Raw genomic sequence first — 26,680 nt, 5'->3', positions numbered from 1 at the left:
AATGAATGGGCTGTGTGCCAATGAAATGAATGGCCTGTGTGCCAATGAAATGAATGGGCTGTCTGCCGATGAAGTGAAGTAAGCGACATGCATAATCTACCTGGGCTGCGTGTTCAGAGAATTTGAATTTTGGGCTGCGTGTTCAATTTTCAGTTTAATTATGGGCTGCGTGTTCACTATCTACCTGGGCTGCGTGTTCAGAGAATTTGAATTTTGGGCTGCGTGTTCAATTTTCAGTTTAATTGTGGGCTGCGTGTTCACTATCTACCTGGGCTGCGTGTTCAGAGAATTTGAATTTTGGGCTGCGTGTTCAACTTTCGGTTTAATTGTGGGCTGCGTGTTCACTATCTACCTGGGCTGCGTGTTCAAAGAATTTGAATTTTGGGCTGCGTGTTCAACTTTCGGTTTAATTGTGGGCTGCGTGTTCACTATCTACCTGGGCTGCGTGTTCAGAGAATTTGAATTTTGGGCTGCGTGTTCAGAGAATTTGAATTTTGGGCTGCGTGTTCAACTTTCGGTTTAATTGTGGGCTGCGTGTTCACTATCTACCTGGGCTGCGTGTTCAGAGAATTTGAATTTTGGGCTGCGTGTTCAACTTTCGGTTTAATTGTGGGCTGCGTGTTCACTATCTACCTGGGCTGCGTGTTCAGAGAATTTGAATTTTGGGCTGCGTGTTCAATTTTCAGTTTAATTGTGGGCTGCGTGTTCACTATCTACCTGGGCTGCGTGTTCAGAGAATTTGAATTTTGGGCTGCGTGTTCAACTTTCGGTTTAATTGTGGGCTGCGTGTTCACTATCTACCTGGGCTGCGTGTTCAGAGAATTTGAAATTTGGGCTGCGTGTTCAACTTTCAGTTAAATTGTGGGCTGCGTGTTCACTATCTACCTGGGCTGCGTGTTCAGAGAATTTGAAATTTGGGCTGCGTGTTCAACTTTCAGTTAAATTGTGGGCTGCGTGTTCACTATCTACCTGGGCTACGTGTTCAGAGAATTTGAATTTTGGGCTGCGTGTTCAACTTTCAGTTAAATTGTGGACTGCGTGTTCACTATCTACCTGGGCTGCGTGTTCAGAAAAGTTGAAATTTGGGCTGCGTGTTCAACTTTCAGTTATATTGTGGGCTGCGTGTTCACTATCTATCTGGGCTGCGTGTTCAGAAAATTTAAAGTGTGGGCTGTGTGTTCACTTTCGAATTCGGGCTGTGTGTTCGACAAATCAGTGTTTGAGCTGTGTGTTCTAATGTGGGCTGTGTGTTCGCAATTAATTAATGAACCGAGTGTTCAGAAATTTGAATGTTGAAACTACATGCTCAAGATGTAAAGAAAGTACTATGTCATAAGCTAAAACTGCATGTTTAAAGCATGGCAAGGGTGCGGAATGTAAAATACAGAAAATGAGGTAAATACCTCTCGGGCCTCGTGAGAGAGATGCTGCTCCGGCTCTCTGAGAAGCAGATCCCCAGGTGCTCTCTCGTCAAAATTAGTGAAGTGACGGAAGACAGCACGTGGAAGAACGTGTACTGGCGGACGGTACCTCCCGGGTATGAAAGGTCGAGTCCTCGGGGGTAAAGTCATGGGATCGAAGTCATCGCCGGCACCTGGAAAGCCTCCACCATGGGAAGAATTGCCCGCCATTTTTCAAGAATCTGCAAAAGGGGAGCAAAAATGAGCAAAATGAGCAAAATTGGAAAAGTCAACAAAAGTCAACTCTCGGGAAATGAAAAGTCAACAAAAGTCAACCCCCGAGAGAATCTTCCAAATATTGAGACAAACTTACCTCAAGTGGTGAAAATGCAAAAAGAAGTTCCGAAGCCGAAATTTAATCGCTCCAAAATGCTTAAAACTAAGTGTTTTTGCGAAAACAATTTGCGCGGGGCGTTGGAAAACGCGCGTGAAACTTAGATCTGGAGAGAAAAGTGTTGAAAGAGGCAAAGAATGAAGTGAGGTTCGGCTGCCATTTATAGGCCTCAAGCCTTGAGTGAAAAGGCATGCAAAAAGGAGAGGAAAAGACCAAAATACCCCTGGGAAAAGGGCATGGCCGGCCGGCCCCTATTTCTAGCTGGCCAGCCATCTGCTTTTTGCAGAAATGGCCGGCCAGCCATTAGCTTTTGTGGAAAACGGTTGGCCACCTCCCCTTGGGAAGATAAGTGGCCGGCCATGCTCTCCACATGCTCACCTAGCTCTCTGCAAATTTTGAGGAAGATCGGAGTTCCCGGGACCTGAAAAAGTTCAAGAAAAGTACACTTCCGGTCGCAAAATTGCTCCGTCGGGACTTCGGTTTCAAATTCTGACATGTGTCTCATCATCATCCATCGAAATCAAAGTGTATCCTTTTTGAATGGGTTGTGACCTTTCAAAGAAGCAGATCGGAGACCGCGATTGAGTTACCTTCGCCGAAACACGCTTTTCTGTACTCGTTGTTTCACGACAAACGGGCGCCCTGATTCATGCACGTTTTGTACTATCATGCACATTATCTTGCATTCTCATGGGCATACTCACATTGTCATGCACATTTCTTGATGTTAATCATGCCTCTGTGTTTTAGCATGCATTGTCACGCATGTTCCATTCTTGCATTGCGATGCATTCACTCACCGACACTGCGTGTGTCAAACTTTCGAGATAACATTAAATACATGTCGTTAGCATATTGTGCTTGTTGCAATTTCTCTCTTTTGCAGGCACGATATTGTATGTACGGTTCAATTGAGGCTGGTGCGGCCAGACGAATCGCGCAGGTATCGTATCTTCTCCGTGTGAGACGTGGCGGGGATTGAATAATCCTCCGCATTCTTAACTGCATGAAATGTAGTTGTTGCTTTGCATTCTTGCTTAAAACTGTTGCATCTATTTGCGAATACTTGCTTCATTACAGCTTGCTGCATTTGCACGATCATTGGGTTACCTCCGGCTTTTTGCATATCATTTGCATTTTGCCCCCTGCCTGCGGGCATGCCTGCGGGCGCATCTCTGTCTATCTTGTATGTTTGTCTAAGTCTTCGGCCTTGTCAAAAATGGGTCGTCTCTAGGCTTTGACATTCACTCCCGTCACTTGTGACTTCCGAGTTCTGTCAAAGAGGGGCAACTGTAGACACCCCATTTTTGACCGACCTTAAGACTCAGACGTCACCGATTGAGCGCTTGGTGATGTTGCATAATGCGCTTGTTCAGAAGTTTCGGAGTTACGGCCGTGAGCCCTGCCTCCGGACTCCCGAACCCTTTTCTGTGCCTTGTCTCGGTTTGCGAACCACACTCGGTTTTCTCTGTTTCTTTTCCTGAGGGGAGGGAGAGGTCCCGTAGACCATCTCTCAATGTCCGTAGGCTACATTTGGTGGCCGTAGGCCATTTTTCCCATTTCGGAGTCCGGTTCCCGGTTTCCGGAGCCGTCAGGCCGTGTGCCTCGGTTCGGGACCGCTTAACCATCTCCGTTTGCTCTGGTTTTTGGCATACTTCCTATTTTCTCCCTTTTGAGGGACACTGGGGGCTGAGAAACCCACTTCGAGGTCGATTGCCATTTTCGGGACCCCGAACTGCGTGTTTTGGCCCCGGAACTTTCGTTTTGCAACGGTTTTCGTTCATTTTTGGCAGGTACCTCTGTTTTATCACGAGGAAGGTCACTGAAGGGTGGGAGGCCAGCAAATGTTGCAGCAACCAGTTATCTCTCCTCCCGAGCCTCCCGGCGCTCGTTTTTCCAACTTCCGGGCTAATGTTGAATACCTTAGGGGTAGTGTTGCCAACTTTCAACCACATATCTGTGATCTACACATCTGAGAGGCCCCTAAAAGTTGGTGGCCGGCCATTAAGGTCACCTGACCCTTTTGACCCCTTTCTTCCGGGCTAATGTTGAACCCCTTGGACCTTTTTTCTCGAACTTTGAACCACATATCTGTGATGTACACACATGGGAGGCCCCTAAAAGTTCATGGCCGGCCAGTAATTCAAATTGACCCTTTTGACCCCCTCTTTCCGAGCCAATGTTGAACCCCTTGGACCAACTTTCTTGGAATTTTAACCACATGGTTGTGTTGTACACACATAGGGGTACCTCCCCAATACCTGGCCGGCCAGAAATGCTTGTTGACCCTTTTGACCCCTAGCCGGCCGGCTAGGGGGTGTGGCCGGCCGGCCACCTCCAACAAAAGTGAGAGGCCGGCCGTGTTCCTCTCACTGTACCCTTTACAGCTGTGGGGCAATATCCCCCAGATATTTTCTGTATCCGGGGGATATTTTGTGGGGGAGTTTTACCCTCCTTCTCCCCCACCTTTGCACCCTCTTTTGGCCCCTTATAACCAGCTGATAGCCTCCTTTGTTTAGTTTAGAAAAAATCCTCTTCAAAGCTCCATAGCCATCTCCATCTTCTTCTTCTTCAATTCTTCAAAAAACCCTAAGTCCATAACCTCCATTCCTTCTACACCACCAAGCTCTACCACCACCATCTCATTTCCAGCAGTGAGGAGGGATTCTTGAAGGCTAAAGAAGCTCCAAATCCATCTAAGAAGCAACAAAATTTCGGATCTTCAAGGGTAAGTTACACTTTTACCCTTTTGACCCTTTTTCTTGTTCTATTTCTAAGCCCCTCTTGCTTTTTGTTTCAAGCTCTGGCCCTAACTGAAAAGGGCCATTTTTTGAGCTCATCTTCACTTCTCATTAAGGGCTCAACCCTGTTTGAGCCCTCCATAATACACTTGCTTCATTGACCATCTTGTATGTCATAGTTTTGTATGCTATTTTTGACCCATGATCAATTTATTTTCGAGCATGTTGTAAACTGATATAAGGCTTATTTTGAGACCCTCTTCAACATTGGAGAAGGGTTCAACATTGTTTGGTATCTCCATGTGTCACTTGTAGTTCAATCCCTTATTTGGCCTCATTTTTGCATGAGTTGATAGCCCTCTTTGTTTCTGTTTTTGGACCTTGGTCCGAACTGAAAGTGGCCTTGTTTTGGCCTATACTTCATGTTTCATTCACACTTTTTTTCTGTTTGGTGATTATTTTGTATACTTCATGTTTTAGCACCTTTTGAGCTTCATTTTACATCACATTTTTAGCATATTTGTATACTGATTTTGAGACTGCCATATACTGTAAATGTTCATATTTTTGGTACATCTTCAGTGTTGTAGAAGGAAATTTTTCAGTTTGGGTTTTGTTTATATCACTTGCTTCATTACCCCTTGAAAATACCGTATTCTTGCATGCCATTTTTGCCATATCTATACTTACTGTTTGGCCATGCTATAAACTGGAAAAGTGCTTATTTTGGGACTGTCTAGCTTCTGTCTTTGCATTGCGTGTCCATATTGTGCATGTTTAGCGTAGCTATAGGCCATTTCGGGTGCCTAATGTTGCATTTCGGGGCATTTCCTTGCATTTCATGTCGTTTCGCCTCATTTCGGGACTGTTTTCCCCCTTATTTTGTTGCTGAAAATCCATTACCATGTTTACATACCATTTTCATGTCATTACATCGCATTTTGCCATCGCCTCGGTTTGCGTGCCCGTGTGCACGCATTTCGAGGCACTTCATTTTTATCCGACGGCATCCGATGTGATTGTGGCTGAGGCTCACTCATGTCGGTATAAGTCCATATCACATTTTCATGTTATTACATCGCATTTTGCCATCGCCTCGGTTTGCGTGCCTGTGTGCACGCATTTCGAGGCACTTCCTTTTTTATCCGACGGCATCCGACGTGAGTGTGGCTGAGGCTCACCCATGTTGGTATAAGCCCATTTGTCATTTCATCGCATTTCTGCATCGCCTCGGTTTGCGTGTCCGTGTGCACGCACTTCGAGGCATCTCATTTTCATTGTATCTGTCATCGCCTCGGTTTGCGTGCCCGTGTGCACGCACTTCGAGGCATCTCATTTTCACTGCATCTATCATCGCCTCAGTTTGCGTGCCCGTGTGCACGCATTTCGAGACACGTATCATTTTCTCGGTTCGCGTGCCCGTGTGCACGCATTTCGAGGCATCTCATTTTCAGCATTCCGTCATTTTCTCAGTTTGCGTGCCCATGTGCACGCATTTCGAGGCATCTCATTTTCATAGCATTGTGTATGTTAGAATTGTATATTAGTCGCATTTCATGCATATCATGCATGTTGCATTGTGTCCGGTATAGGAGTTAGCCCGGGCACGGGAAACGAGGTACATTTCGTACTCCGAGTGGCGGAATGTGTCTCAATTCCCCAGTCGCCAACACTCCGGATTACCCATGATGGAGTTAGGTTTTAGCTGTAGTTTCATGTGCATTCATCCTATATTGAGCTGTGCATTTCGACTCTTCGGCCATCATGCCTCGGTATGCGTGATTGGTGGCACGAGAATCGAGACATGCATATATTTGTGCAAATACATTGCTATGCCCCTTTCCTGCTCTCTGTTGCAGCAAAACGCAGAATCAGCAACTTTTCGAGGCTTGGCATGCATTTCAAGAAACAGGTGTAAACAGAGGCTAATTGGGGCATTTCGGTGGATTTTCGCGCAAGACAATTCGGACATGCATCATCCATCAGAAGCAAGGCAGTCCCTGGCCTGCACGCCAGTTTTATTTGCTTTCTTAGTTAATTCTTTAATTAATTAGAATTTTGTAATATTTTTGGACTGTAATATTCTTTTATTTGGGGACTGTAATATTTGGACTGTATATTTATTTGGACCCTCCGAGTGAGGGCACAACTGTAATAAGTGTGGGTGAGTGCGATATATGTCTTCCAACCCCACGTCTTTCTCCCTTTTATTTATCCGCTTACGATGGTTAGATTAGGGCATGTTTAAATTAGCATACGGTATGACAGCATGTTTGCATCATTCATCTGTATTGCATGCATCGGGCTCGGCACATCATACTAACTGCATTGTACTTTCAATTTCAAAAGTTGAATACATGATAGTTGTAACATTTCATATGCCATCTTAGAATAGCCGAGCCTGCTATAATTGCATTTTGCATGTGTTGCATTAGGCATTTTTGCATACTTAGGATCATGCATGATTTCTAACAAGTGTCTATTTTGGCTTGGAGTACTCGGTAAGCTTTATGTTTTAGCATCCTTGCATGCGTGTGAGTGTTGCCATGAATAGCATACTTACCATGAGGCTAATTGCTTATATGATATATCTGTCTGAATGCCTGTGGGTGGAGGTTGGGTTATCTGAATTGGAATAAAACATAAAATGTTTTGTTCCAATTCTGACGATCCAGTCTATACTTATTTGCTGTACGCATCACATAGTAACCTAGGCTAAATAACCGGAATAAGAACTCACAATGTTTTCAAAAATTGATATCATGGTTAGTAGAGGCCGGTCTATGACCGGGCGAGCGGGGGTGCTCACGAAGTGACCTTCCCCAATCGTACCCAAGTTCCCGAGCCGAGGCAACTTTGGTGATGACGGACACGTGGCCTTTTGGCACCGAGTCAGGGTTTCCTAAATTTCCCAAAATAAAATATTTAGGTGGCGACTCTGTATCTGGCAAAGCAGTCCATGTTTGGCACTTCTTTCAAAATCAGTTTCTCAAAAACGATTTGCCGGATTTGGACTCTTTGGTTCAAGATTAAGAACCGTGACAACTTTAAGAGTCCGAGCTGTAGCGAGGTCCCCCCGCGGGCTTGTTACAGTTTCTGGCGACTCCGCTGGGGATTTAGAGAACTTGACTCGAACTCATGATATCTGTTTTTGACTACACTTGTGTGTCTCTTTGCATTGCATTTGCATTGGTGCGCCTAGGACACCGTGTTTGCCATCTGCTATTCCTGAACGGTTTGCCGGAGGCTTGTCTTGTCAAGGCATGACCATAAGGCTGACCGGTTGTGGGCTCTGCCAGTATGGGAACACAAACCCCGGTTTTACCGGGGCACCCTTTTTGACCATTCGACCTAGTGCATATTCGGATCCATAGTGACCATTCCAAATTAGGACAGGTTGCTTACCCGTTTATAGGTTGTTTGAAACCGCTGCGTGCGTAGTGAAACCCTAGCTCCTGACAAAATAGGACAGGGAAACCCTACCCCAACATAGGGGTGTTTTGGCTCTCACTTATCTGTTATGTGCTTTAGAGTGCGTCTCTACAGGAATGCATGTATCAGTATATGAGTTTGGGCATCAGGCCTGCGGGCTTCAGTTCAGTATTGTCAACATCAGGCCTGCGGGCATCAGTTCAGTATTGTCAACATCAGGCCTGCGGGCATCAGTTCAGTACATGAGTTTCGGTATCAGGCCTGCGGGCATCAGCCAGTATTTGAAGAATTGGTTATCTGCGGATATCAGATTTTGTTTTAGGGGACAGTGATACAGGAATAATGACCAGTGTTTGAGGGCAGTATTTATTCAGCTTATTGACTGTGTGTTGATTATGCCCGACTGTGTGTCATGCATTTTATTTTAAGCTGTTGTGCTGTCCGTTTATCTGTTTATTTATTTCCTTTTCGCTTTATTTATCTTTTGCTAGGTCAGTTTTAGCACGATTGCTTCCAACCCAGCAGGCATTCCCCAAGCACCTTGGACACGAGGTCGTCGACTCCATCGATCTGAGGATCTAATAGACGGACAGCCAGTGTTCCATTCTCTACCCCCTGTTACAAGAAGGAAGCAGAGAAAGCGCAGTACATCTGAACAGAGAGCACCAGAACAGTGGTTTCCCCCATCAGTGGACAGTTGGATTGAGATCCCCATTGAGACAGATCCGCCAGTAGTTCAGACAAATCGAAACAGTATGACGGCACCAACAGGAATGGAGGATATGATGCGCCAAATGCAGGAAACCATGCGGGCTATGCAACAAGATGCAGTTCGCCGGGACGAACTTGCTAAGCAACAATCTGAGATTATGACCCAGCAGGCTGAACTGATTACCAGACTGCGACAGTAGAATGAGGCATCTGCTTCACAACAAATTCCCCCTCAGACAGGAGCCCCATTACCTGAGAAGGCTCCTGCCATTCAAGACGTTCCTCTGAACACCCAGAATACCGTACCAACCATCCAGACTCTGCAAGAGGACACAAGTCTTCCAACGGGGCCAGCTCCGCCCCCGATTCCACCACAACTGTCCAAGGTCCATACACCCAATCACCCGGACTCTCCATCCGAGGTCGAGGTTGATCAAACAGCTCTGAAATTGAGCAAACTAGAGAAACTTTTCAAAAAATCCCAAGGGGCTAAGGCTATGCCGGATATCGGGGACGGATATACCGAGGAGGCCGTAACACTCCCCGACAGGTTCAAAATGCCACAAATCGACCGTTTTGACGGGACTGGCGACCCTATGGTCCATATCCGACTGTTTGCGGATGTCTTGCGGCCAATGGGCCTGACGCGCCCACAAAAGCTCTCATTATTCGGCCGAACCCTGTCGGGTGTGGCCTCCCATTGGTACGCAAGATTATCAGATGAGGTGAAGAAGAACTGGGATGAGATGGCTGAGGCCTTTGTCACACAATATTCCTATAATACTCAGATCGAGATCACAACCCGTGATCTAGAAACGACAAGGCAAGAGCCTAAGGAATCTTTCTCGGACTTTGTGATCCGATGGAGGGCAAAGGCGTCAACGATGACTTTAAGGCCCACTGACAGAGATCAAATTCGGATGATTGTGCGCAATCTCCACCCGAAGTTAATGCAGAGAATGATCGTGGTCCCCTTCCCTACTTTCGCAGATCTACATGATATGGGGGTGCAAATAGAAGATGCCATGAGACAAGGTCTGTTTGACCAAGACAGAGAACAATCGAGAAGGACGTTCAACCGTAGTAACAATGCGGGCCCGAGTGGCGCTGCTAATACAAGAGCCTCGGAAGTTGGTATGGTCACCACCACTCCCCCTCCTCCTCCAAGGCCCACAACTGCCACACCCTTCTCCGGCGCGTCCGGAAGCAATACACGAACTGATAGATTCCAACCTCGGGGCCAAAGAACATTTACCCAACTATACATGCCCCTGTCCAAGGTTCTCGGAATACTGATCAGGAAAAACCATTTGAAACCCCTGAAACCCAAGCCATTACCAAATCCACTCCCTCCCTCTTTTGACTCATCGAAATACTGCGCTTATCACCAACAACACGGTCACGACACCGACCGTTGTTTCAGATTACGTCATGAGGTCCAGGATCTTATTGACAAACAGGTGATCGCGCCCCCTGACAAACCCAATGTCACAACCAACCCTCTCCCACCACATAACCAAGCTCCTCCTCCCAATAGAATCAACTTTATCCAGACTGGGGTCGCATTTTACGATCCTAGTATCTATATTACACCCACCCACCTACCCAAGCCAGAGGTGCTCCTCCCTAATTGCACTGACTTCTTGTGCATGGTGGACGTCTCCAAAACCCAACCGGAACCGATGGTGGTGACCGTCGAGGACAGAACAGGGCAGATTTTGGAAGAGAATGAGATTGCTGAATCTGGAACTGGGCAGAGTATTGCTGGGGGAGCCTATGATCCAAGCAAGTACATCCTATCAACGAGCCGAATTGGGCTAAGTGTAGAATTTCCCGAGACAGGAGAACTATGCATGATCCGAGGGGATGGATCTGGGTTATGGGCAGATGACCCGACAACCGTAGAGGAGGACTTTGCTAACTTGCAATTTCTCGAGGACCAGGAACTGGGGGATGCATCAATTAATTGGTACGATTATGAGGGATCAGAGGAGGCCACAGGATGGCTTGAAGATCAACCGGATGCAGTGGGGGAAGCTCAACCAGAACAGATCCCGGCAGGGGCAGAAATATCAGTTGTGGCCGGAACGGCCGAAAATCAAGTTGTATCGCCGGAGAGCGCCGGTGTTAAGAATTCCGCTCAAGACATGGGCATTGTAAATACAGAGATTGTTGAACAACCAGCTGTACTGATGCAGTTGGAACAAGGAAAGTTTGAGGCTGCTGAGAGAGCCAGGAAAGCCAAAGGCCCTGAGGGGACTGAAAGCGCTGTGTGCATGAAGACAGACAATGCTGCGAGCATATGGACAGAAAGCACTAAGAGTGCGAATGGACTAGAGCCAGACAGGTGTCTGTTGGCCGCCAGTGGAATGTGATGGGAAGATGACGACTTATGTCTTGCCCACACTGATGAAGATTGGGCAAGCGGCCAACCAGATGATACTTGGTATCTAGATGAAGTGGACCATATGACAAGAAGTGGGCGGTACTTCAAACCCCCACACCTAGACCAACCCGAAGCATCCGGGAAAGACAGAGAAGCGGAGAGACAGAAGGAGAGGCAGATTGAGGATGAAGCTGTGCTGAAACAGTTAAAGAAAATACAGGCAGACATCTCCATTTGGGGACTGCTAATGGCATCACGGGTGCACAGAGAAGCTGTCCTATCTGCTATGGATAAATCCAAACTTTCCATTGACACCACCCCTGAACAACTGGTCGGGCTGGTTTTTCCGGGAGGAGGTTCCCCGGCATTAACCTTTTCGGACAAGGAGCTACCGCCTGAGGGCACGAACCATAACAAACCTCTCTATATTTCTGTGGAATGTAGAGATAAGTGGATACCGGTGGTACTTATTGATACCGGGTCCGCGATTAATGTCTGCCTGACCAGAACGGCATATGCGATTGGGTTAAAACCCGTTGACTTCATCCCAACCACCCAAGTGATCAGAGCCTACGACAATACCAGCAGAGAAGTGATGGGGACTGTTAAAGTTCAAACCAAGGTTGGTCCAGGACAACACAACATCGAATTTCATATCTTGGACGTTCCAGCAACCTTCAACCTACTTTTAGGGCGACCATGGTTGCACCAGGTCAAAGCAGTCTCTTCCACCCTACATCAAATACTGAAGTACCCCCACGGGAAAGGGGTAGCAATCGTTTTTGGAAATTCATCAATCCATCCGCCGCCGGAGGTGTCTACACCTGTCTTAGAAATCGAGCACGGCACGGAGGATGTGTTTTTATCGGGGTTCACTTTGGCCGAGGCTCAAGTGGTGCAGAACATCATGGCTGTGAATGAGGGTATGTATGTCAGTGCTCAATCTATCTACCTCATGAACAAGCTAAAACATACCCCCGGGATGGGATTAGGGAGAAGTGGCCGGAAGGGCGTCTCAGTGTTGGCCGAAGTGCCACACAACCCTCACGCCTTTGGACTGGGTTATGTACCCACCAAAGAGGACTGGTTGAGGAAAGGAAAAGAAATGGCCGGAAGGGCCAAAGCAAAGAGGGCCGGGAAGCCATTCGAGTTAATGCACAGGCCCATCTGGGGTACCCTAAACGGACGTTTCGTCCGGGAGGGGGAAGATTTTCCATTCTGCGGCTTCCCGGAGCCATGGCAAAACACGGAGGGGAAGCGCGTGCCTGGTTTTGAAATCTTCTTCAACATACAATTATCTGGGGATGACGTTGCCGAAGCGCAGACAGACCCACCAACCGAGGTTGAACAATATGGAACAGTGGAGCCTGAGAGCACAGAGTTTGAAATGGGGGTAGCATTGGCGCGTCTACTATCAGATCCTCCGATCGACCAAGAGTGCTTGGGAGATAACTCTTCGGTTTCTGTGATTGGAGATGAAATAGCTATGGGCTTTCCAGCGCCGATTTTGGATGCATCTATCGCACCTTCTCTCATTTGGCAATATGAAGAAGGCTTTTTATCTAGCAGTTCCGGGTCAGGTAGTGAGCCGAAATCTGATTCCACCGAATCTTCTGCGTCGGAATCAGATTCCAGCTCGACTGAGTCTGAGTCCGGTATTCCTGGGGGTGATAACCCGGATACCACAGTCCTGTCTAGGTCGTCTTTTTCATTTTCTTTTGAGTCTGTTGTAACAGAAGAATCTGACGGCTTGGAAATATTTAATGAGAATGATATGGATGTGGTTTCCGAGTATTTTTCTGTGCCTTTGATTTATTGCTTAAATCAGGATTTTCAAAATTTTGATGAAAACAGCGAGGAAGAAATTCCTCCAGTTTTACAACGATTAATTGATCAAGAGCAGGAGAGATTTGTTAAACCTTTAATGGATGAAATCACTACTGTGAATGTTGGTACTGAGAAGGACCCGCGGCTGGTCCAGATCGGGTCCACGTTGTCTTCTGAGGAACGCGAGCGCTTAGTCGCTTTATTAAAAGATTTCAAAGATGTTTTCGCGTGGTCCTACGAAGACATGCCTGGAATCGATCCTGAGATTGTACAGTACCGGATCCCTCTTGATCCAGAGGCCCGCCCTGTCAAACAAAAGCTCAGAAGGATTCGCCCGGATTGGGCCCTCAAGATTAAGGAAGAGGTCACCAAGCAAATTGACGCAGGGTTCCTGCTCGTATCTGAATATCCAACTTGGTTGGCCAACATAGTTCCGGTGCCAAAGAAGGACGGCAGAATTCGGGTCTGTGTAGACTTCAGAGATTTGAACAAGGCCAGTCCGAAGGACGACTTCCCCTTGCCACACATCGATGAATTGGTGGATTTCACGACAGGACACGCCTTGCTTTCGTTTATGGATGGTTTCTCAGGCTATAATCAGATAGTGATGGCACCCGAAGACCGGGAGAAGACTGCGTTCACTACCCCGTGGGGGACATATTGTTATAGAGTGATGCCATTCGGGCTGAAGAATGCTGGAGCTACGTATCAACGGGCAGCGACTACAATATTGCATGATATGATCCATAAAGAGGTCGAGGTGTACGTGGACGACATGATAGTGAAGTCCAAAGATAGAGAGGGCCACTACACCGCTTTACAAAAATTCTTCCAAAGGATCAAAGAGTTTCGACTGCGACTGAATCCCCAAAAATGTACGTTTGGTGTTACAGCAGGAAAGATGCTGGGGTTTCTGATCACACAAAGGGGCATCGAGGTCGACCCTTCCAAAATCAAGGCCATCTTAGAAATGCCACCACCAAGGACTGAAAAGGAGGTGCGAGGCTTTCTAGGTAAAGTGCAATTCATAAGACGGTTTATTTCTAAATTAACCTTGACTTGTGAACCACTTTTTGGTCTCCTGAAGAAAGGAAAGAAATTCCAATGGGACGGCCGATGTCAAGCAGCTTTTGAGCAGATCAAAGATTATCTACAGAACCCACCCGTGTTGTCACCACCAGAGCCGGGGAGACCGTTGATATTGTACCTCTCGGTAACTGAGACTACTATGGGCTGCATGCTCGCGCAGGAGTCGAAAGACAAAGTGGAAAGGGCCATATACTATCTGAGCAAAAAGATGCTAGATTACGAGACCCGCTATACACCGCTGGAAAAGGCTTGTTTGGCCTTGGTATGGGCAACCAGGAAGCTGCGGCACTACCTGTTAGCCCACTCTGTAATGTTGGTTTCGCGTTTGGATTCCATCAAATATCTTTTCGAGAAACCAGCACTTACGGGTAGGCCAGCTCGTTGGTTGCTTTTGCTCTCCGAATTTGATTTGAAGTATGTAACGCGCAAGTCAGTAAAAGGTAGAGCGGTAGCGGAGTTCCTTGCCGACCACCCGGTTGAGGGGGATGAAGCGGTTGAGTATCTATTCCCAGATGAAGCTATTCTACACGTTGAAGATGAAACTTGGACAATGTATTTTGACGGAGCGTCAAACCAGTATGGGTATGGGATAGGGGTGTTGCTGATAGCGCCCGATGATTCCCGCATCCCTTTAGCATTCAAGCTCCGGTTCAAAGTCTCCAACAATGAAGCAGAGTATGAGGCATGTATTGCTGGCCTGGAAGCAGCCCTAGAACTAGGGGCAAGACGGTTGGACGTCATTGGGGACTCAAACCTCATTGTGTCTCAAGCAAAAGGAGATTGGAAAGTCAAGGAGGAAAGGATGGTAATTTACCACCAAACCTTGGATCTGTTAATTCCTCGGTTCGAGAAGCTAAATTTCACCCACCTCATAAGAGAGAACAACAGGTTTGCAGATTCACTAGCAACCCTATCTTCTATGATAGACATCCCGTCCGGAGTCCGGATGCGTCCAGTCATTATCGATCAGAAGTTCGCGCCAGCGTACGAGTCAATTTCCGCCATAGATGAGGCTCAAGACGGCAACCCCTGGTATTACGACATCTGGAACTTCTTGGAAAAGGAGACATATCCACTAGGGGCAAATGCCAAGGATAAGAGGGCTGTCAGAAGAATGGCTGCTCAGTTTGTCATCTGCGGAGGAAAGCTGCACAAAAGGGGTCATCTGGGAATGCATAAGCTCTGTGTAGAAGCTGAAGAGTCGAAACGCCTGATGGAAGCCATCCATGGGGGAGAGTGCGGTGCACACATGAATGGAGTGATGCTGGTCAGAAAGATTCTCAGACAGGGTTACTACTGGTCAACCATGGAGGAGGATTGTATTAGCTTTGTTAGGCGATGCCATAAGTGTCAAATTCATGCAAACCGCATGAACATCCCGCCGTCAAAACTGTACAACATGACTTCGCCGTGGCCTTTCTCAGTCTGGGGAATTGATGTGATCGGAGCTGTTACCCCGAAGGGGTCAAACGGGCATGAGTTTATCCTAGTAGCGATAGATTATTTCACAAAGTGGGTCGAGGCCCAATCATACGCAGTGTTGAAAGCATCGCACGTTGCAAAATTCATCAGAAACAATATCATCTGTCGCTACGGGGTGCCAAACGAGATAATTTCAGATAATGGTTCCCACTTCAAGAAAGAGGTGATAGACTTGTTGAAGAAATACAATGTGGCTTTTCATAAGTCATCTACATATAGGCCACAGACCAACGGAGCGGTTGAGGCCGCCAACAAGAATGTCAAGCATATACTACAGAAGATGGTGGAAACCTATCGAGATTGGCCAGACAAGCTGCCGTTTGCTCTGTGGGGCTACAGGACTTCAATCAGAACTTCTACTGGAGCGACTCCATATTCATTGGTCTATGGAATGGAGGCTGTTCTACCCATTGAGATTGAGGTTCCGTCGTTACGAGTATTGGCTGAATGCCAGATAGCCGAAGCAGATTGGCAGCAAAGCAGATTCGAAGAACTCATGCTCTTTGATGAAAGAAGACTGAAAGCACTGTACCACATTCAAGGCTATCAACGCAGGATTGCCCGGGCTTTCAACAAGAAGGTTAAGTCCAGGAATCTGAAAGAAGGAGATTTGGTGCTCAAAGACAACCGAGCTCCCATCCACGACCCAAGGGGCAAGTTCAAACCTAATTGGACTGGTCCTTACATCATCAAAGCTATTTGGTCAGGTGGAGCTGTGGTTCTGATGGATCTAGATGGCTTGGAGTTCTTACAACCGATCAATATGGACAAGTTGAAGAAATACTATCCTTGAGAGGCTCGCTAGGCCGAAAACCCGAAAGGGCGACCTAGGCAAAAGTCAGAGCACAAAAAATTAGAAAATATAAAAACTGAGCTCGCAAGGTTGAAAACCCGCAAAGGGCGGCCTTGGCAAAAGTTAGAGCGCAAAAGGAGAGTGAAAATACTCGAGTGAACCTTAGCCTGAACTACGTAAGGCTTGATTCCCATCTTTGGGATACGTAGGCAACTTCACATTGAGGTTCAGCCATAAACTTTTCCCCGATCAACTTTGTCCGTTTTGATCATCTCAGCCATCTTTATCCATCAGCATTTATCGTGATCTCCGGTACAGTGCTGTTCAAACTAGGGACAACTTTCCGTTGCCGCGACGGTGCAAAGTTACTCAGACAAGGGGCAACTTTCCGTTGCTTTGCAGTGCCGCATTGTTCTTCAGACTAGGGGCAACTTTCCAGTTGCAGGGATCTGGGGTTGTGCATCTCAGTGACAGATTTTCGGCGTGTCCATTTCTGATCCACATCGAAAATGGTTTTGGAAAAGTTTTAATAAAAGTTGACTTTGTTCAAATTAATCTTTTTACGACTTAGACCATTTTTGGACCAAAGCGGAAAATTTTCAGTACCACAACTGTCAATTTCATTGATTTCAAAATAGAGTCCTCCTGCTCTTACATATATAATCGAGGTTGCTTTTTAGTACATTCATAAAGAAAACTTGAAAATGCTAAATAAGCAATAAATTTGGGGCATAGTTGAATCAAGTATCTCCGCGTCCCCTCCCGGAGCTGGACGGAGCATCTGATGCCAAGCTGGGCCCAACCTGCGCCTCCTCATTAAGCCAATCCCAGCACTCATCAGACAAAGTGCAACTGAAAGTGGAAGCAGGGGCCAGAAGCTCTCTAGTCCTCCATGCTGTGGCATATCGGGCAAGCTGTGCTCCCCGGATCGGGAAAGCGGCTGGGTACTCAATCCCCTCTGGTGGACAAGTCTGATCGTGACCAAACTGACGCAGGAACCGGAACGGAAAATAAAATACGCAGTGGGTCAGACCAATCAATTGGATCCCAATCAGCCGGGACATACTATAGCTCATTGCCGGGAGGTTGAGCCAAGGACAACGCCATGCAATGCCGTCCGCGGACAAATTGCACATCCAGTCAAACCACCACCTTTCGTCAAGAGCATTGACTAGGCGCTGCCGAAAGAAGTAGCCTCGAGCTGAAGCGGCTGGGTACTCAATCCCCTCTGGTGGACAAGTCTGATCGTGACCAAACTGACGCAGGAACCGGAATGGAAAATAAAATACGCAGTGGGTCAGACCAATCAATTGGATCCCAATCAGCCGGGACATACTATAGCTCATTGCCGGGAGGTTGAGCCAAGGACAACGCCATGCAATGCCGTCCGCGGACAAATTGCACATCCAGTCAAACCACCACCTTTCGTCAAGAGCATTGACTAGGCGCTGCCGAAAGAAGTAGCCTCGAGCTGAATAAGCTGGGCAAGAGTCCACGACCTGCAACTTGTCCATTAACCATACCTGGGGAGGGATGGAAAATGAGAGATTAAAGAATAGAGAGATGTACGATGAGAGAAAAGTAAGACAAGGGTTTTGTGAGAAAAAAAACCGAGCCTGAGGGCCGAGTGATGTGAGCAAATATATATGTGAGGTCGGGTGGGAAACATTACCTGCAACAACAGTGGACTCCCGGCAAACCTAGTCGCCTCCCGGCGATAGACAGAATCTAAACCCATCAGTGTCTCGGCCAAGGTCATGGCAATACAGCTCTTTCCTTCTCTCAAACCTTGGGCGACTTCAATCAGGCGAATACTAGCCCCGCCGAAGCCCGAGGAAAGCAGAAAGTGAGACAACAAACATAAGCAGAAGGCGTGTTGCCGGAAACCCTGCCAATAATGGTTGTTGCGGTCACCGGCGTCTGAAAACCGATGGATCAAGCCGAGGATGTCCAGTTCCCCACTGCAAATCAGAGATCGAGCGTCGTGCGCAGTGAGCCCACACATCCGCCCTAAAGCCTGAGCATGGCCAAAACGGAGTTGGGGCAAGATCAATTCAGAGCACTCAGACTCCATCAAAACCTGAAAATCTTCGAAAGTGGGACACATCTCTTGGCCGCCAAAACTGAAAACATGTGTCACTGGATTCCAGAACCTTGCCGCGGCATGGAGAAAAGGGAGATGTAGCCGAGTACGGCTCAGCGTGAATAGTGCATTTAAGCCGAAACCCCAGAAATTCAGCTTTTCCGAGCCATCTAGAGAAGAGATCCAAGATGTGAGATTTTCTGTAAGAAATGCCTCCATTTTTGTGAAAAAACTAACTTGAAGTGAATGTTCCCGAAGTTGAGGCTTTTATAGAAGGAAAAACACTATTCACGGGGACACGTGTCAAAAATCTGATGGCTGCAGGACTGAATGGCCGGCCAGCTACTTTTTCTGGCTGGCCAGCTATTTACTTTCTGCACAAATGGCTGGCCAGCCATTCACTTTTTGCAAAAATGGCCGGCCGGCTCCCGGGGATGGCTGGCAAGGCTGCAGTGTATCTCCTCGGCCCTGTTTTACTCTTCGAGGGAAAGTTCCAAGCATTTCCGTGCAACGGGAGAGTCAAAGGTCTTCATCTCCCTCTGTTTCGGATGCGTTCCGATGCCCAGATCGTCAGAAATACACTTTGTTGTTGTTGAAGTTTTGTTTATCGAGTTGTTGTTTTTTCTTATCGAGTTGTTTGTCGAGCGGACGTGTTTCGTGTCTTTGAGTCATTGCTCTCTGTTTAAGCGATTGTTGTTAAAGTCTTGTTTTATTTGCATTGTTGCATTTTGCTTATCGAGTTGTAAAACTTTCTAAGGTCCTGTTATATCTTAGTAAGTTGAGTTGTTTAGTTGGTTGCGTCGGTTCGCTACCTGACTCGGTGATTACACAATGCGCATTACCATTCAATTTCATTCTTATGCGAAATAAATTGATGCGATACGATGCTAAAAGTTTAAAATACAAACTTCTTTTCAAAAGCTATTTCATTTCATCATGCTTTACAACAATTAAGGGTACAAGTTTTACAAAAATAAAACTGCCTAACAATGTGCAAAGTGCCACAAACTACTAGCCAAAAAGAAAAATAAAGCAGGAAATAGCAACATCAAAATCCTCGGGAGCGGGAACGAGAAACACGCCTAGTCCTCTTTTGCGGAACAACCTCCACACCATCGTCAGAGTCGGAGCTGTCATCCTCAGGATCCTCCTCAGCCTCGCCTCTGTTCCCCGAGCCAAAACCAGAGCCTCCCTCCTCAACAGATGTCTCGAACTGACGGTCGGTAGCCTCCTCCTCCTCCTCCTCATCAGGCTCCACCTCCACAACGTGAGCCCTGCGTCTGCGGACGGGTCCCCCTCGAGTCCCTCGATAAGGCCTAGATGGCCCGGTTCCCCGGGAAGGCCGAGATGACCCCGCCCCCTGAAAAGGCTCAGATGGCCCAGCCCCCCAATAAGACCCAGGTGGCCTGGCCTGCGGCTGACCGGACCAAGAAGGCATCTGAAAAACAAAAAGTTCAATTCAAATACATCAGTTCAGATATATATACGTCAGATGCAGATGCAAACAAAAGCTACATAAAGTGGGAGTATGTAAATACAGTGTACAAGTGGGGTGTGTGTCAGATGTGCTCTACACAAGTAGTCTATCGATGCAGTAGAAATCAGCATGTCGTCAGAAGTATGATAAATGCTAGAAAACTGAAGGGTACCTGAATGCCCGCAACAGACAACTGTGCCTCCCTCCGTAGGACCATCCCCTCAAGTGAGGCTACCATCTCGAGCACCTGATCCATATACTCAACAGGGGGCTACATATGCAAAGGCAAGGGTGTCAGTAAAGGAATGAATGTCCAAATATCTGAGTGATAAACCAAAGCTGTAAAACATACCGGTGGCGAGTCGGGGTCTCTGACATATCGATGACCGGACATCGGAGGCTCTATCGGGATCGGAATCGGAGAGGTAGTCCCATACTGCCACCCCATCAACTCAGTCGGCATATCTGGCCATCCGGGATGGGGATAAGTCGGCGAAATCGGAGGAACCGGTCTACTCCCACCCCTAGATGTGCCAACCCTGCTACTAGAAGGGGCGCCTGCAGCCTGAGCCTGGCCCGAGGATGACATACCGGCAGGCCTCATCATCGGGATACGAGCTTCCGTCAATGGAGGCATCAAATATATATGACGGTAAGTGGCGTAGTCCCCCTCCTCAACAAGTAGTAAAGCATCACTGCCCAGCATGGCGCCGACTACCTCTGAGAAAGAGAGCCTGTCAGTAGTCCGCATACTGGCTGGAGGTACTGCGGGAATATCCTGAGAAAGATACCCCCATACCTGGCGCAGAAAGCGCTTCCCCAGGAACCATACCCTGCCAACCGGCCCTTCAAGCAGGACCCTATATTGGGAAATGTCCGATGCTCCGGTGTACTGAAGTCGAAGACCGTCATCCAGAGACGCCCAGGGCTGCCATGTGATCTGTGGATGACAAATGCATAAACCAATCAGAAATCGAGAATGTACAGAGCAAATCAAAGATGAAAATGAAAAGAACTGAAAGTTCTGAGGTACCTCTGAATGTCGCACGGTGTCGAAGTACTGCCGTAGGCGAGGGAGGGTCTCTCGAGGTCTCGGCCGGTGCGGTCCCTCGAATATCAATGAATATGGGATCACGGGAATCCCTACCACCTCCAGCTCTGGGGCTAATGATGGGAAGTATACATACACCCATAGCTGAGAAAAGCAGTACAGAATGTAAACACAGAATGCTGAGGGCAAAATACAGACTATAAAAGTGCGCTGTGTGTGCAATGTGCAAGTAATGAAAAGCAGAAATGTAAATCAAGGGGACAGAAAAGTACCTCCCAGGCTCTCCAGTAGCCGCCAAGTAAGTCGCCCCGCCCACGGGAGGTCACGCTCATGTAAAAATAAAGGGTAGCCAGGCCAGCGCCGCCCCAGTCATATCGATGGACCTGTGATAGGTCGACTAGAGCGCTCAACAGGTATAGCCCAATGGTGTTCCCTCTTTCGGCGAACAGGGTAGTCCCGAAGAGGAACATAAGGAAACCACGGGCATACTGCTCTGTCTCCTCGGGAGTCTCGGGCACCATCTCAGCCCGCCGGAAATGGGAGGAGAACCAAGTATAGCGGACTCTCCCAGAGACCCTGTCAACGGGTGGGCGAGCCCCCAGTAGATACATCCAGGCGGCCTCCCACTCGCCCATATCCTCGTCGTAGGGAATGGGCCAACCTCCGACATCAAGGCCGGTCAATACAGCAAAATCAAAAGGGGTCATGGTCATGTCCCCGGTAGCAGAGAAATGAAAGGAATTGGTGGTGTCCCACCATCTCTCTACCAAAGCTGCCATCAAGGTCCTCCTGGCAGGACAGCGTGACAACCCGACGCAAAAGGGCCCGAACCCTGCCGAGTCTACCAGATCCCGGACACCCTCCGGAAGCTCAGCATACCAATCCCGTGCCATGGTGGAGCCATATCCTCGCACACTACGGGAACTAGCCTGCATTCAGAATGGATATATATGTCAATAATGAAATGAATGGGCTGTGTGCCAATGAAATGAATGGCCTGTGTGCCAATGAAATGAATGGGCTGTCTGCCGATGAAGTGAAGTAAGCGACATGCATAATCTACCTGGGCTGCGTGTTCAGAGAATTTGAATTTTGGGCTGCGTGTTCAATTTTCAGTTTAATTATGGGCTGCGTGTTCACTATCTACCTGGGCTGCGTGTTCAGAGAATTTGAATTTTGGGCTGCGTGTTCAATTTTCAGTTTAATTGTGGGCTGCGTGTTCACTATCTACCTGGGCTGCGTGTTCAGAGAATTTGAATTTTGGGCTGCGTGTTCAACTTTCGGTTTAATTGTGGGCTGCGTGTTCACTATCTACCTGGGCTGCGTGTTCAAAGAATTTGAATTTTGGGCTGCGTGTTCAACTTTCGGTTTAATTGTGGGCTGCGTGTTCACTATCTACCTGGGCTGCGTGTTCAGAGAATTTGAATTTTGGGCTGCGTGTTCAGAGAATTTGAATTTTGGGCTGCGTGTTCAACTTTCGGTTTAATTGTGGGCTGCGTGTTCACTATCTACCTGGGCTGCGTGTTCAGAGAATTTGAATTTTGGGCTGCGTGTTCAACTTTCGGTTTAATTGTGGGCTGCGTGTTCACTATCTACCTGGGCTGCGTGTTCAGAGAATTTGAATTTTGGGCTGCGTGTTCAATTTTCAGTTTAATTGTGGGCTGCGTGTTCACTATCTACCTGGGCTGCGTGTTCAGAGAATTTGAATTTTGGGCTGCGTGTTCAACTTTCGGTTTAATTGTGGGCTGCGTGTTCACTATCTACCTGGGCTGCGTGTTCAGAGAATTTGAAATTTGGGCTGCGTGTTCAACTTTCAGTTAAATTGTGGGCTGCGTGTTCACTATCTACCTGGGCTGCGTGTTCAGAGAATTTGAAATTTGGGCTGCGTGTTCAACTTTCAGTTAAATTGTGGGCTGCGTGTTCACTATCTACCTGGGCTACGTGTTCAGAGAATTTGAATTTTGGGCTGCGTGTTCAACTTTCAGTTAAATTGTGGACTGCGTGTTCACTATCTACCTGGGCTGCGTGTTCAGAAAAGTTGAAATTTGGGCTGCGTGTTCAACTTTCAGTTATATTGTGGGCTGCGTGTTCACTATCTATCTGGGCTGCGTGTTCAGAAAATTTAAAGTGTGGGCTGTGTGTTCACTTTCGAATTCGGGCTGTGTGTTCGACAAATCAGTGTTTGAGCTGTGTGTTCTAATGTGGGCTGTGTGTTCGCAATTAATTAATGAACCGAGTGTTCAGAAATTTGAATGTTGAAACTACATGCTCAAGATGTAAAGAAAGTACTATGTCATAAGCTAAAACTGCATGTTTAAAGCATGGCAAGGGTGCGGAATGTAAAATACAGAAAATGAGGTAAATACCTCTCGGGCCTCGTGAGAGAGATGCTGCTCCGGCTCTCTGAGAAGCAGATCCCCAGGTGCTCTCTCGTCAAAATTAGTGAAGTGACGGAAGACAGCACGTGGAAGAACGTGTACTGGCGGACGGTACCTCCCGGGTATGAAAGGTCGAGTCCTCGGGGGTAAAGTCATGGGATCGAAGTCATCGCCGGCACCTGGAAAGCCTCCACCATGGGAAGAATTGCCCGCCATTTTTCAAGAATCTGCAAAAGGGGAGCAAAAATGAGCAAAATGAGCAAAATTGGAAAAGTCAACAAAAGTCAACTCTCGGGAAATGAAAAGTCAACAAAAGTCAACCCCCGAGAGAATCTTCCAAATATTGAGACAAACTTACCTCAAGTGGTGAAAATGCAAAAAGAAGTTCCGAAGCCGAAATTTAATCGCTCCAAAATGCTTAAAACTAAGTGTTTTTGCGAAAACAATTTGCGCGGGGCGTTGGAAAACGCGCGTGAAACTTAGATCTGGAGAGAAAAGTGTTGAAAGAGGCAAAGAATGAAGTGAGGTTCGGCTGCCATTTATAGGCCTCAAGCCTTGAGTGAAAAGGCATGCAAAAAGGAGAGGAAAAGACCAAAATACCCCTGGGAAAAGGGCATGGCCGGCCGGCCCCTATTTCTAGCTGGCCAGCCATCTGCTTTTTGCAGAAATGGCCGGCCAGCCATTAGCTTTTGTGGAAAACGGTTGGCCACCTCCCCTTGGGAAGATAAGTGGCCGGCCATGCTCTCCACATGCTCACCTAGCTCTCTGCAAATTTTGAGGAAGATCGGAGTTCCCGGGACCTGAAAAAGTTCAAGAAAAGTACACTTCCGGTCGCAAAATTGCTCCGTCGGGACTTCGGTTTCAAATTCTGACATGTGTCTCATCATCATCCATCGAAATCAAAGTGTATCCTTTTTGAATGGGTTGTGACCTTTCAAAGAAGCAGATCGGAGACCGCGATTGAGTTACCTTCGCCGAAACACGCTTTTCTGTACTCGTTGTTTCACGACAAACGGGCGCCCTGATTCATGCACGTTTTGTACTATCATGCACATTATCTTGCATTCTCATGGGCATACTCACATTGTCATGCACATTTCTTGATGTTAATCATGCCTCTGTGTTTTAGCATGCATTGTCACGCATGTTCCATTCTTGCATTGCGATGCATTCACTCACCGACACTGCGTGTGTCAAACTTTCGAGATAACATTAAATACATGTCGTTAGCATATTGTGCTTGTTGCAATTTCTCTCTTTTGCAGGCACGATATTGTATGTACGGTTCAATTGAGGCTGGTGCGGCCAGACGAATCGCGCAGGTATCGTATCTTCTCCGTGTGAGACGTGGCGGGGATTGAATAATCCTCCGCATTCTTAACTGCATGAAATGTAGTTGTTGCTTTGCATTCTTGCTTAAAACTGTTGCATCTATTTGCGAATACTTGCTTCATTACAGCTTGCTGCATTTGCACGATCATTGGGTTACCTCCGGCTTTTTGCATATCATTTGCATTTTGCCCCCTGCCTGCGGGCATGCCTGCGGGCGCATCTCTGTCTATCTTGTATGTTTGTCTAAGTCTTCGGCCTTGTCAAAAATGGGTCGTCTCTAGGCTTTGACATTCACTCCCGTCACTTGTGACTTCCGAGTTCTGTCAAAGAGGGGCAACTGTAGACACCCCATTTTTGACCGACCTTAAGACTCAGACGTCACCGATTGAGCGCTTGGTGATGTTGCATAATGCGCTTGTTCAGAAGTTTCGGAGTTACGGCCGTGAGCCCTGCCTCCGGACTCCCGAACCCTTTTCTGTGCCTTGTCTCGGTTTGCGAACCACACTCGGTTTTCTCTGTTTCTTTTCCTGAGGGGAGGGAGAGGTCCCGTAGACCATCTCTCAATGTCCGTAGGCTACATTTGGTGGCCGTAGGCCATTTTTCCCATTTCGGAGTCCGGTTCCCGGTTTCCGGAGCCGTCAGGCCGTGTGCCTCGGTTCGGGACCGCTTAACCATCTCCGTTTGCTCTGGTTTTTGGCATACTTCCTATTTTCTCCCTTTTGAGGGACACTGGGGGCTGAGAAACCCACTTCGAGGTCGATTGCCATTTTCGGGACCCCGAACTGCGTGTTTTGGCCCCGGAACTTTCGTTTTGCAACGGTTTTCGTTCATTTTTGGCAGGTACCTCTGTTTTATCACGAGGAAGGTCACTGAAGGGTGGGAGGCCAGCAAATGTTGCAGCAACCAGTTATCTCTCCTCCCGAGCCTCCCGGCGCTCGTTTTTCCAACTTCCGGGCTAATGTTGAATACCTTAGGGGTAGTGTTGCCAACTTTCAACCACATATCTGTGATCTACACATCTGAGAGGCCCCTAAAAGTTGGTGGCCGGCCATTAAGGTCACCTGACCCTTTTGACCCCTTTCTTCCGGGCTAATGTTGAACCCCTTGGACCTTTTTTCTCGAACTTTGAACCACATATCTGTGATGTACACACATGGGAGGCCCCTAAAAGTTCATGGCCGGCCAGTAATTCAAATTGACCCTTTTGACCCCCTCTTTCCGAGCCAATGTTGAACCCCTTGGACCAACTTTCTTGGAATTTTAACCACATGGTTGTGTTGTACACACATAGGGGTACCTCCCCAATACCTGGCCGGCCAGAAATGCTTGTTGACCCTTTTGACCCCTAGCCGGCCGGCTAGGGGGTGTGGCCGGCCGGCCACCTCCAACAAAAGTGAGAGGCCGGCCGTGTTCCTCTCACTGTACCCTTTACAGCTGTGGGGCAATATCCCCCAGATATTTTCTGTATCCGGGGGATATTTTGTGGGGGAGTTTTACCCTCCTTCTCCCCCACCTTTGCACCCTCTTTTGGCCCCTTATAACCAGCTGATAGCCTCCTTTGTTTAGTTTAGAAAAAATCCTCTTCAAAGCTCCATAGCCATCTCCATCTTCTTCTTCTTCAATTCTTCAAAAAACCCTAAGTCCATAACCTCCATTCCTTCTACACCACCAAGCTCTACCACCACCATCTCATTTCCAGCAGTGAGGAGGGATTCTTGAAGGCTAAAGAAGCTCCAAATCCATCTAAGAAGCAACAAAATTTCGGATCTTCAAGGGTAAGTTACACTTTTACCCTTTTGACCCTTTTTCTTGTTCTATTTCTAAGCCCCTCTTGCTTTTTGTTTCAAGCTCTGGCCCTAACTGAAAAGGGCCATTTTTTGAGCTCATCTTCACTTCTCATTAAGGGCTCAACCCTGTTTGAGCCCTCCATAATACACTTGCTTCATTGACCATCTTGTATGTCATAGTTTTGTATGCTATTTTTGACCCATGATCAATTTATTTTCGAGCATGTTGTAAACTGATATAAGGCTTATTTTGAGACCCTCTTCAACATTGGAGAAGGGTTCAACATTGTTTGGTATCTCCATGTGTCACTTGTAGT

The 26,680-nt window shown here is 47.5% G+C and overlaps 1 protein-coding gene across 1 annotated transcript; it reads right to left on the bottom strand.

Annotated features, from left to right (window-relative positions):
• Positions 1 to 19,386: 19,386 nt before the first annotated feature.
• On the bottom strand, positions 19,387 to 23,460 carry LOC114304687 (uncharacterized). The gene is made up of 6 exons (XM_082923521.1): positions 23,347 to 23,460; positions 21,712 to 21,795; positions 20,849 to 21,010; positions 20,168 to 20,755; positions 19,988 to 20,086; positions 19,387 to 19,776 (listed from the first exon to the last, which is right to left on the bottom strand). The coding sequence occupies exons 1-6, from the start codon at positions 23,458 to 23,460 to the stop codon at positions 19,387 to 19,389; spliced, it is 1,437 nt and encodes a 478-aa protein (XP_082779647.1).
• Between the last annotated feature and the right edge of the window lie 3,220 nt (positions 23,461 to 26,680).

This window comes from Camellia sinensis, chromosome 4 (genome assembly GCF_055761805.1).
Source record: "Camellia sinensis isolate YWXY chromosome 4, ASM5576180v1, whole genome shotgun sequence".
Lineage (NCBI taxonomy): Eukaryota > Viridiplantae > Streptophyta > Magnoliopsida > Ericales > Theaceae > Camellia > Camellia sinensis.
The sequence above is the reverse complement of the archived record's forward strand: the minus strand, read 5'-3'. Positions and strand labels throughout refer to the sequence as shown.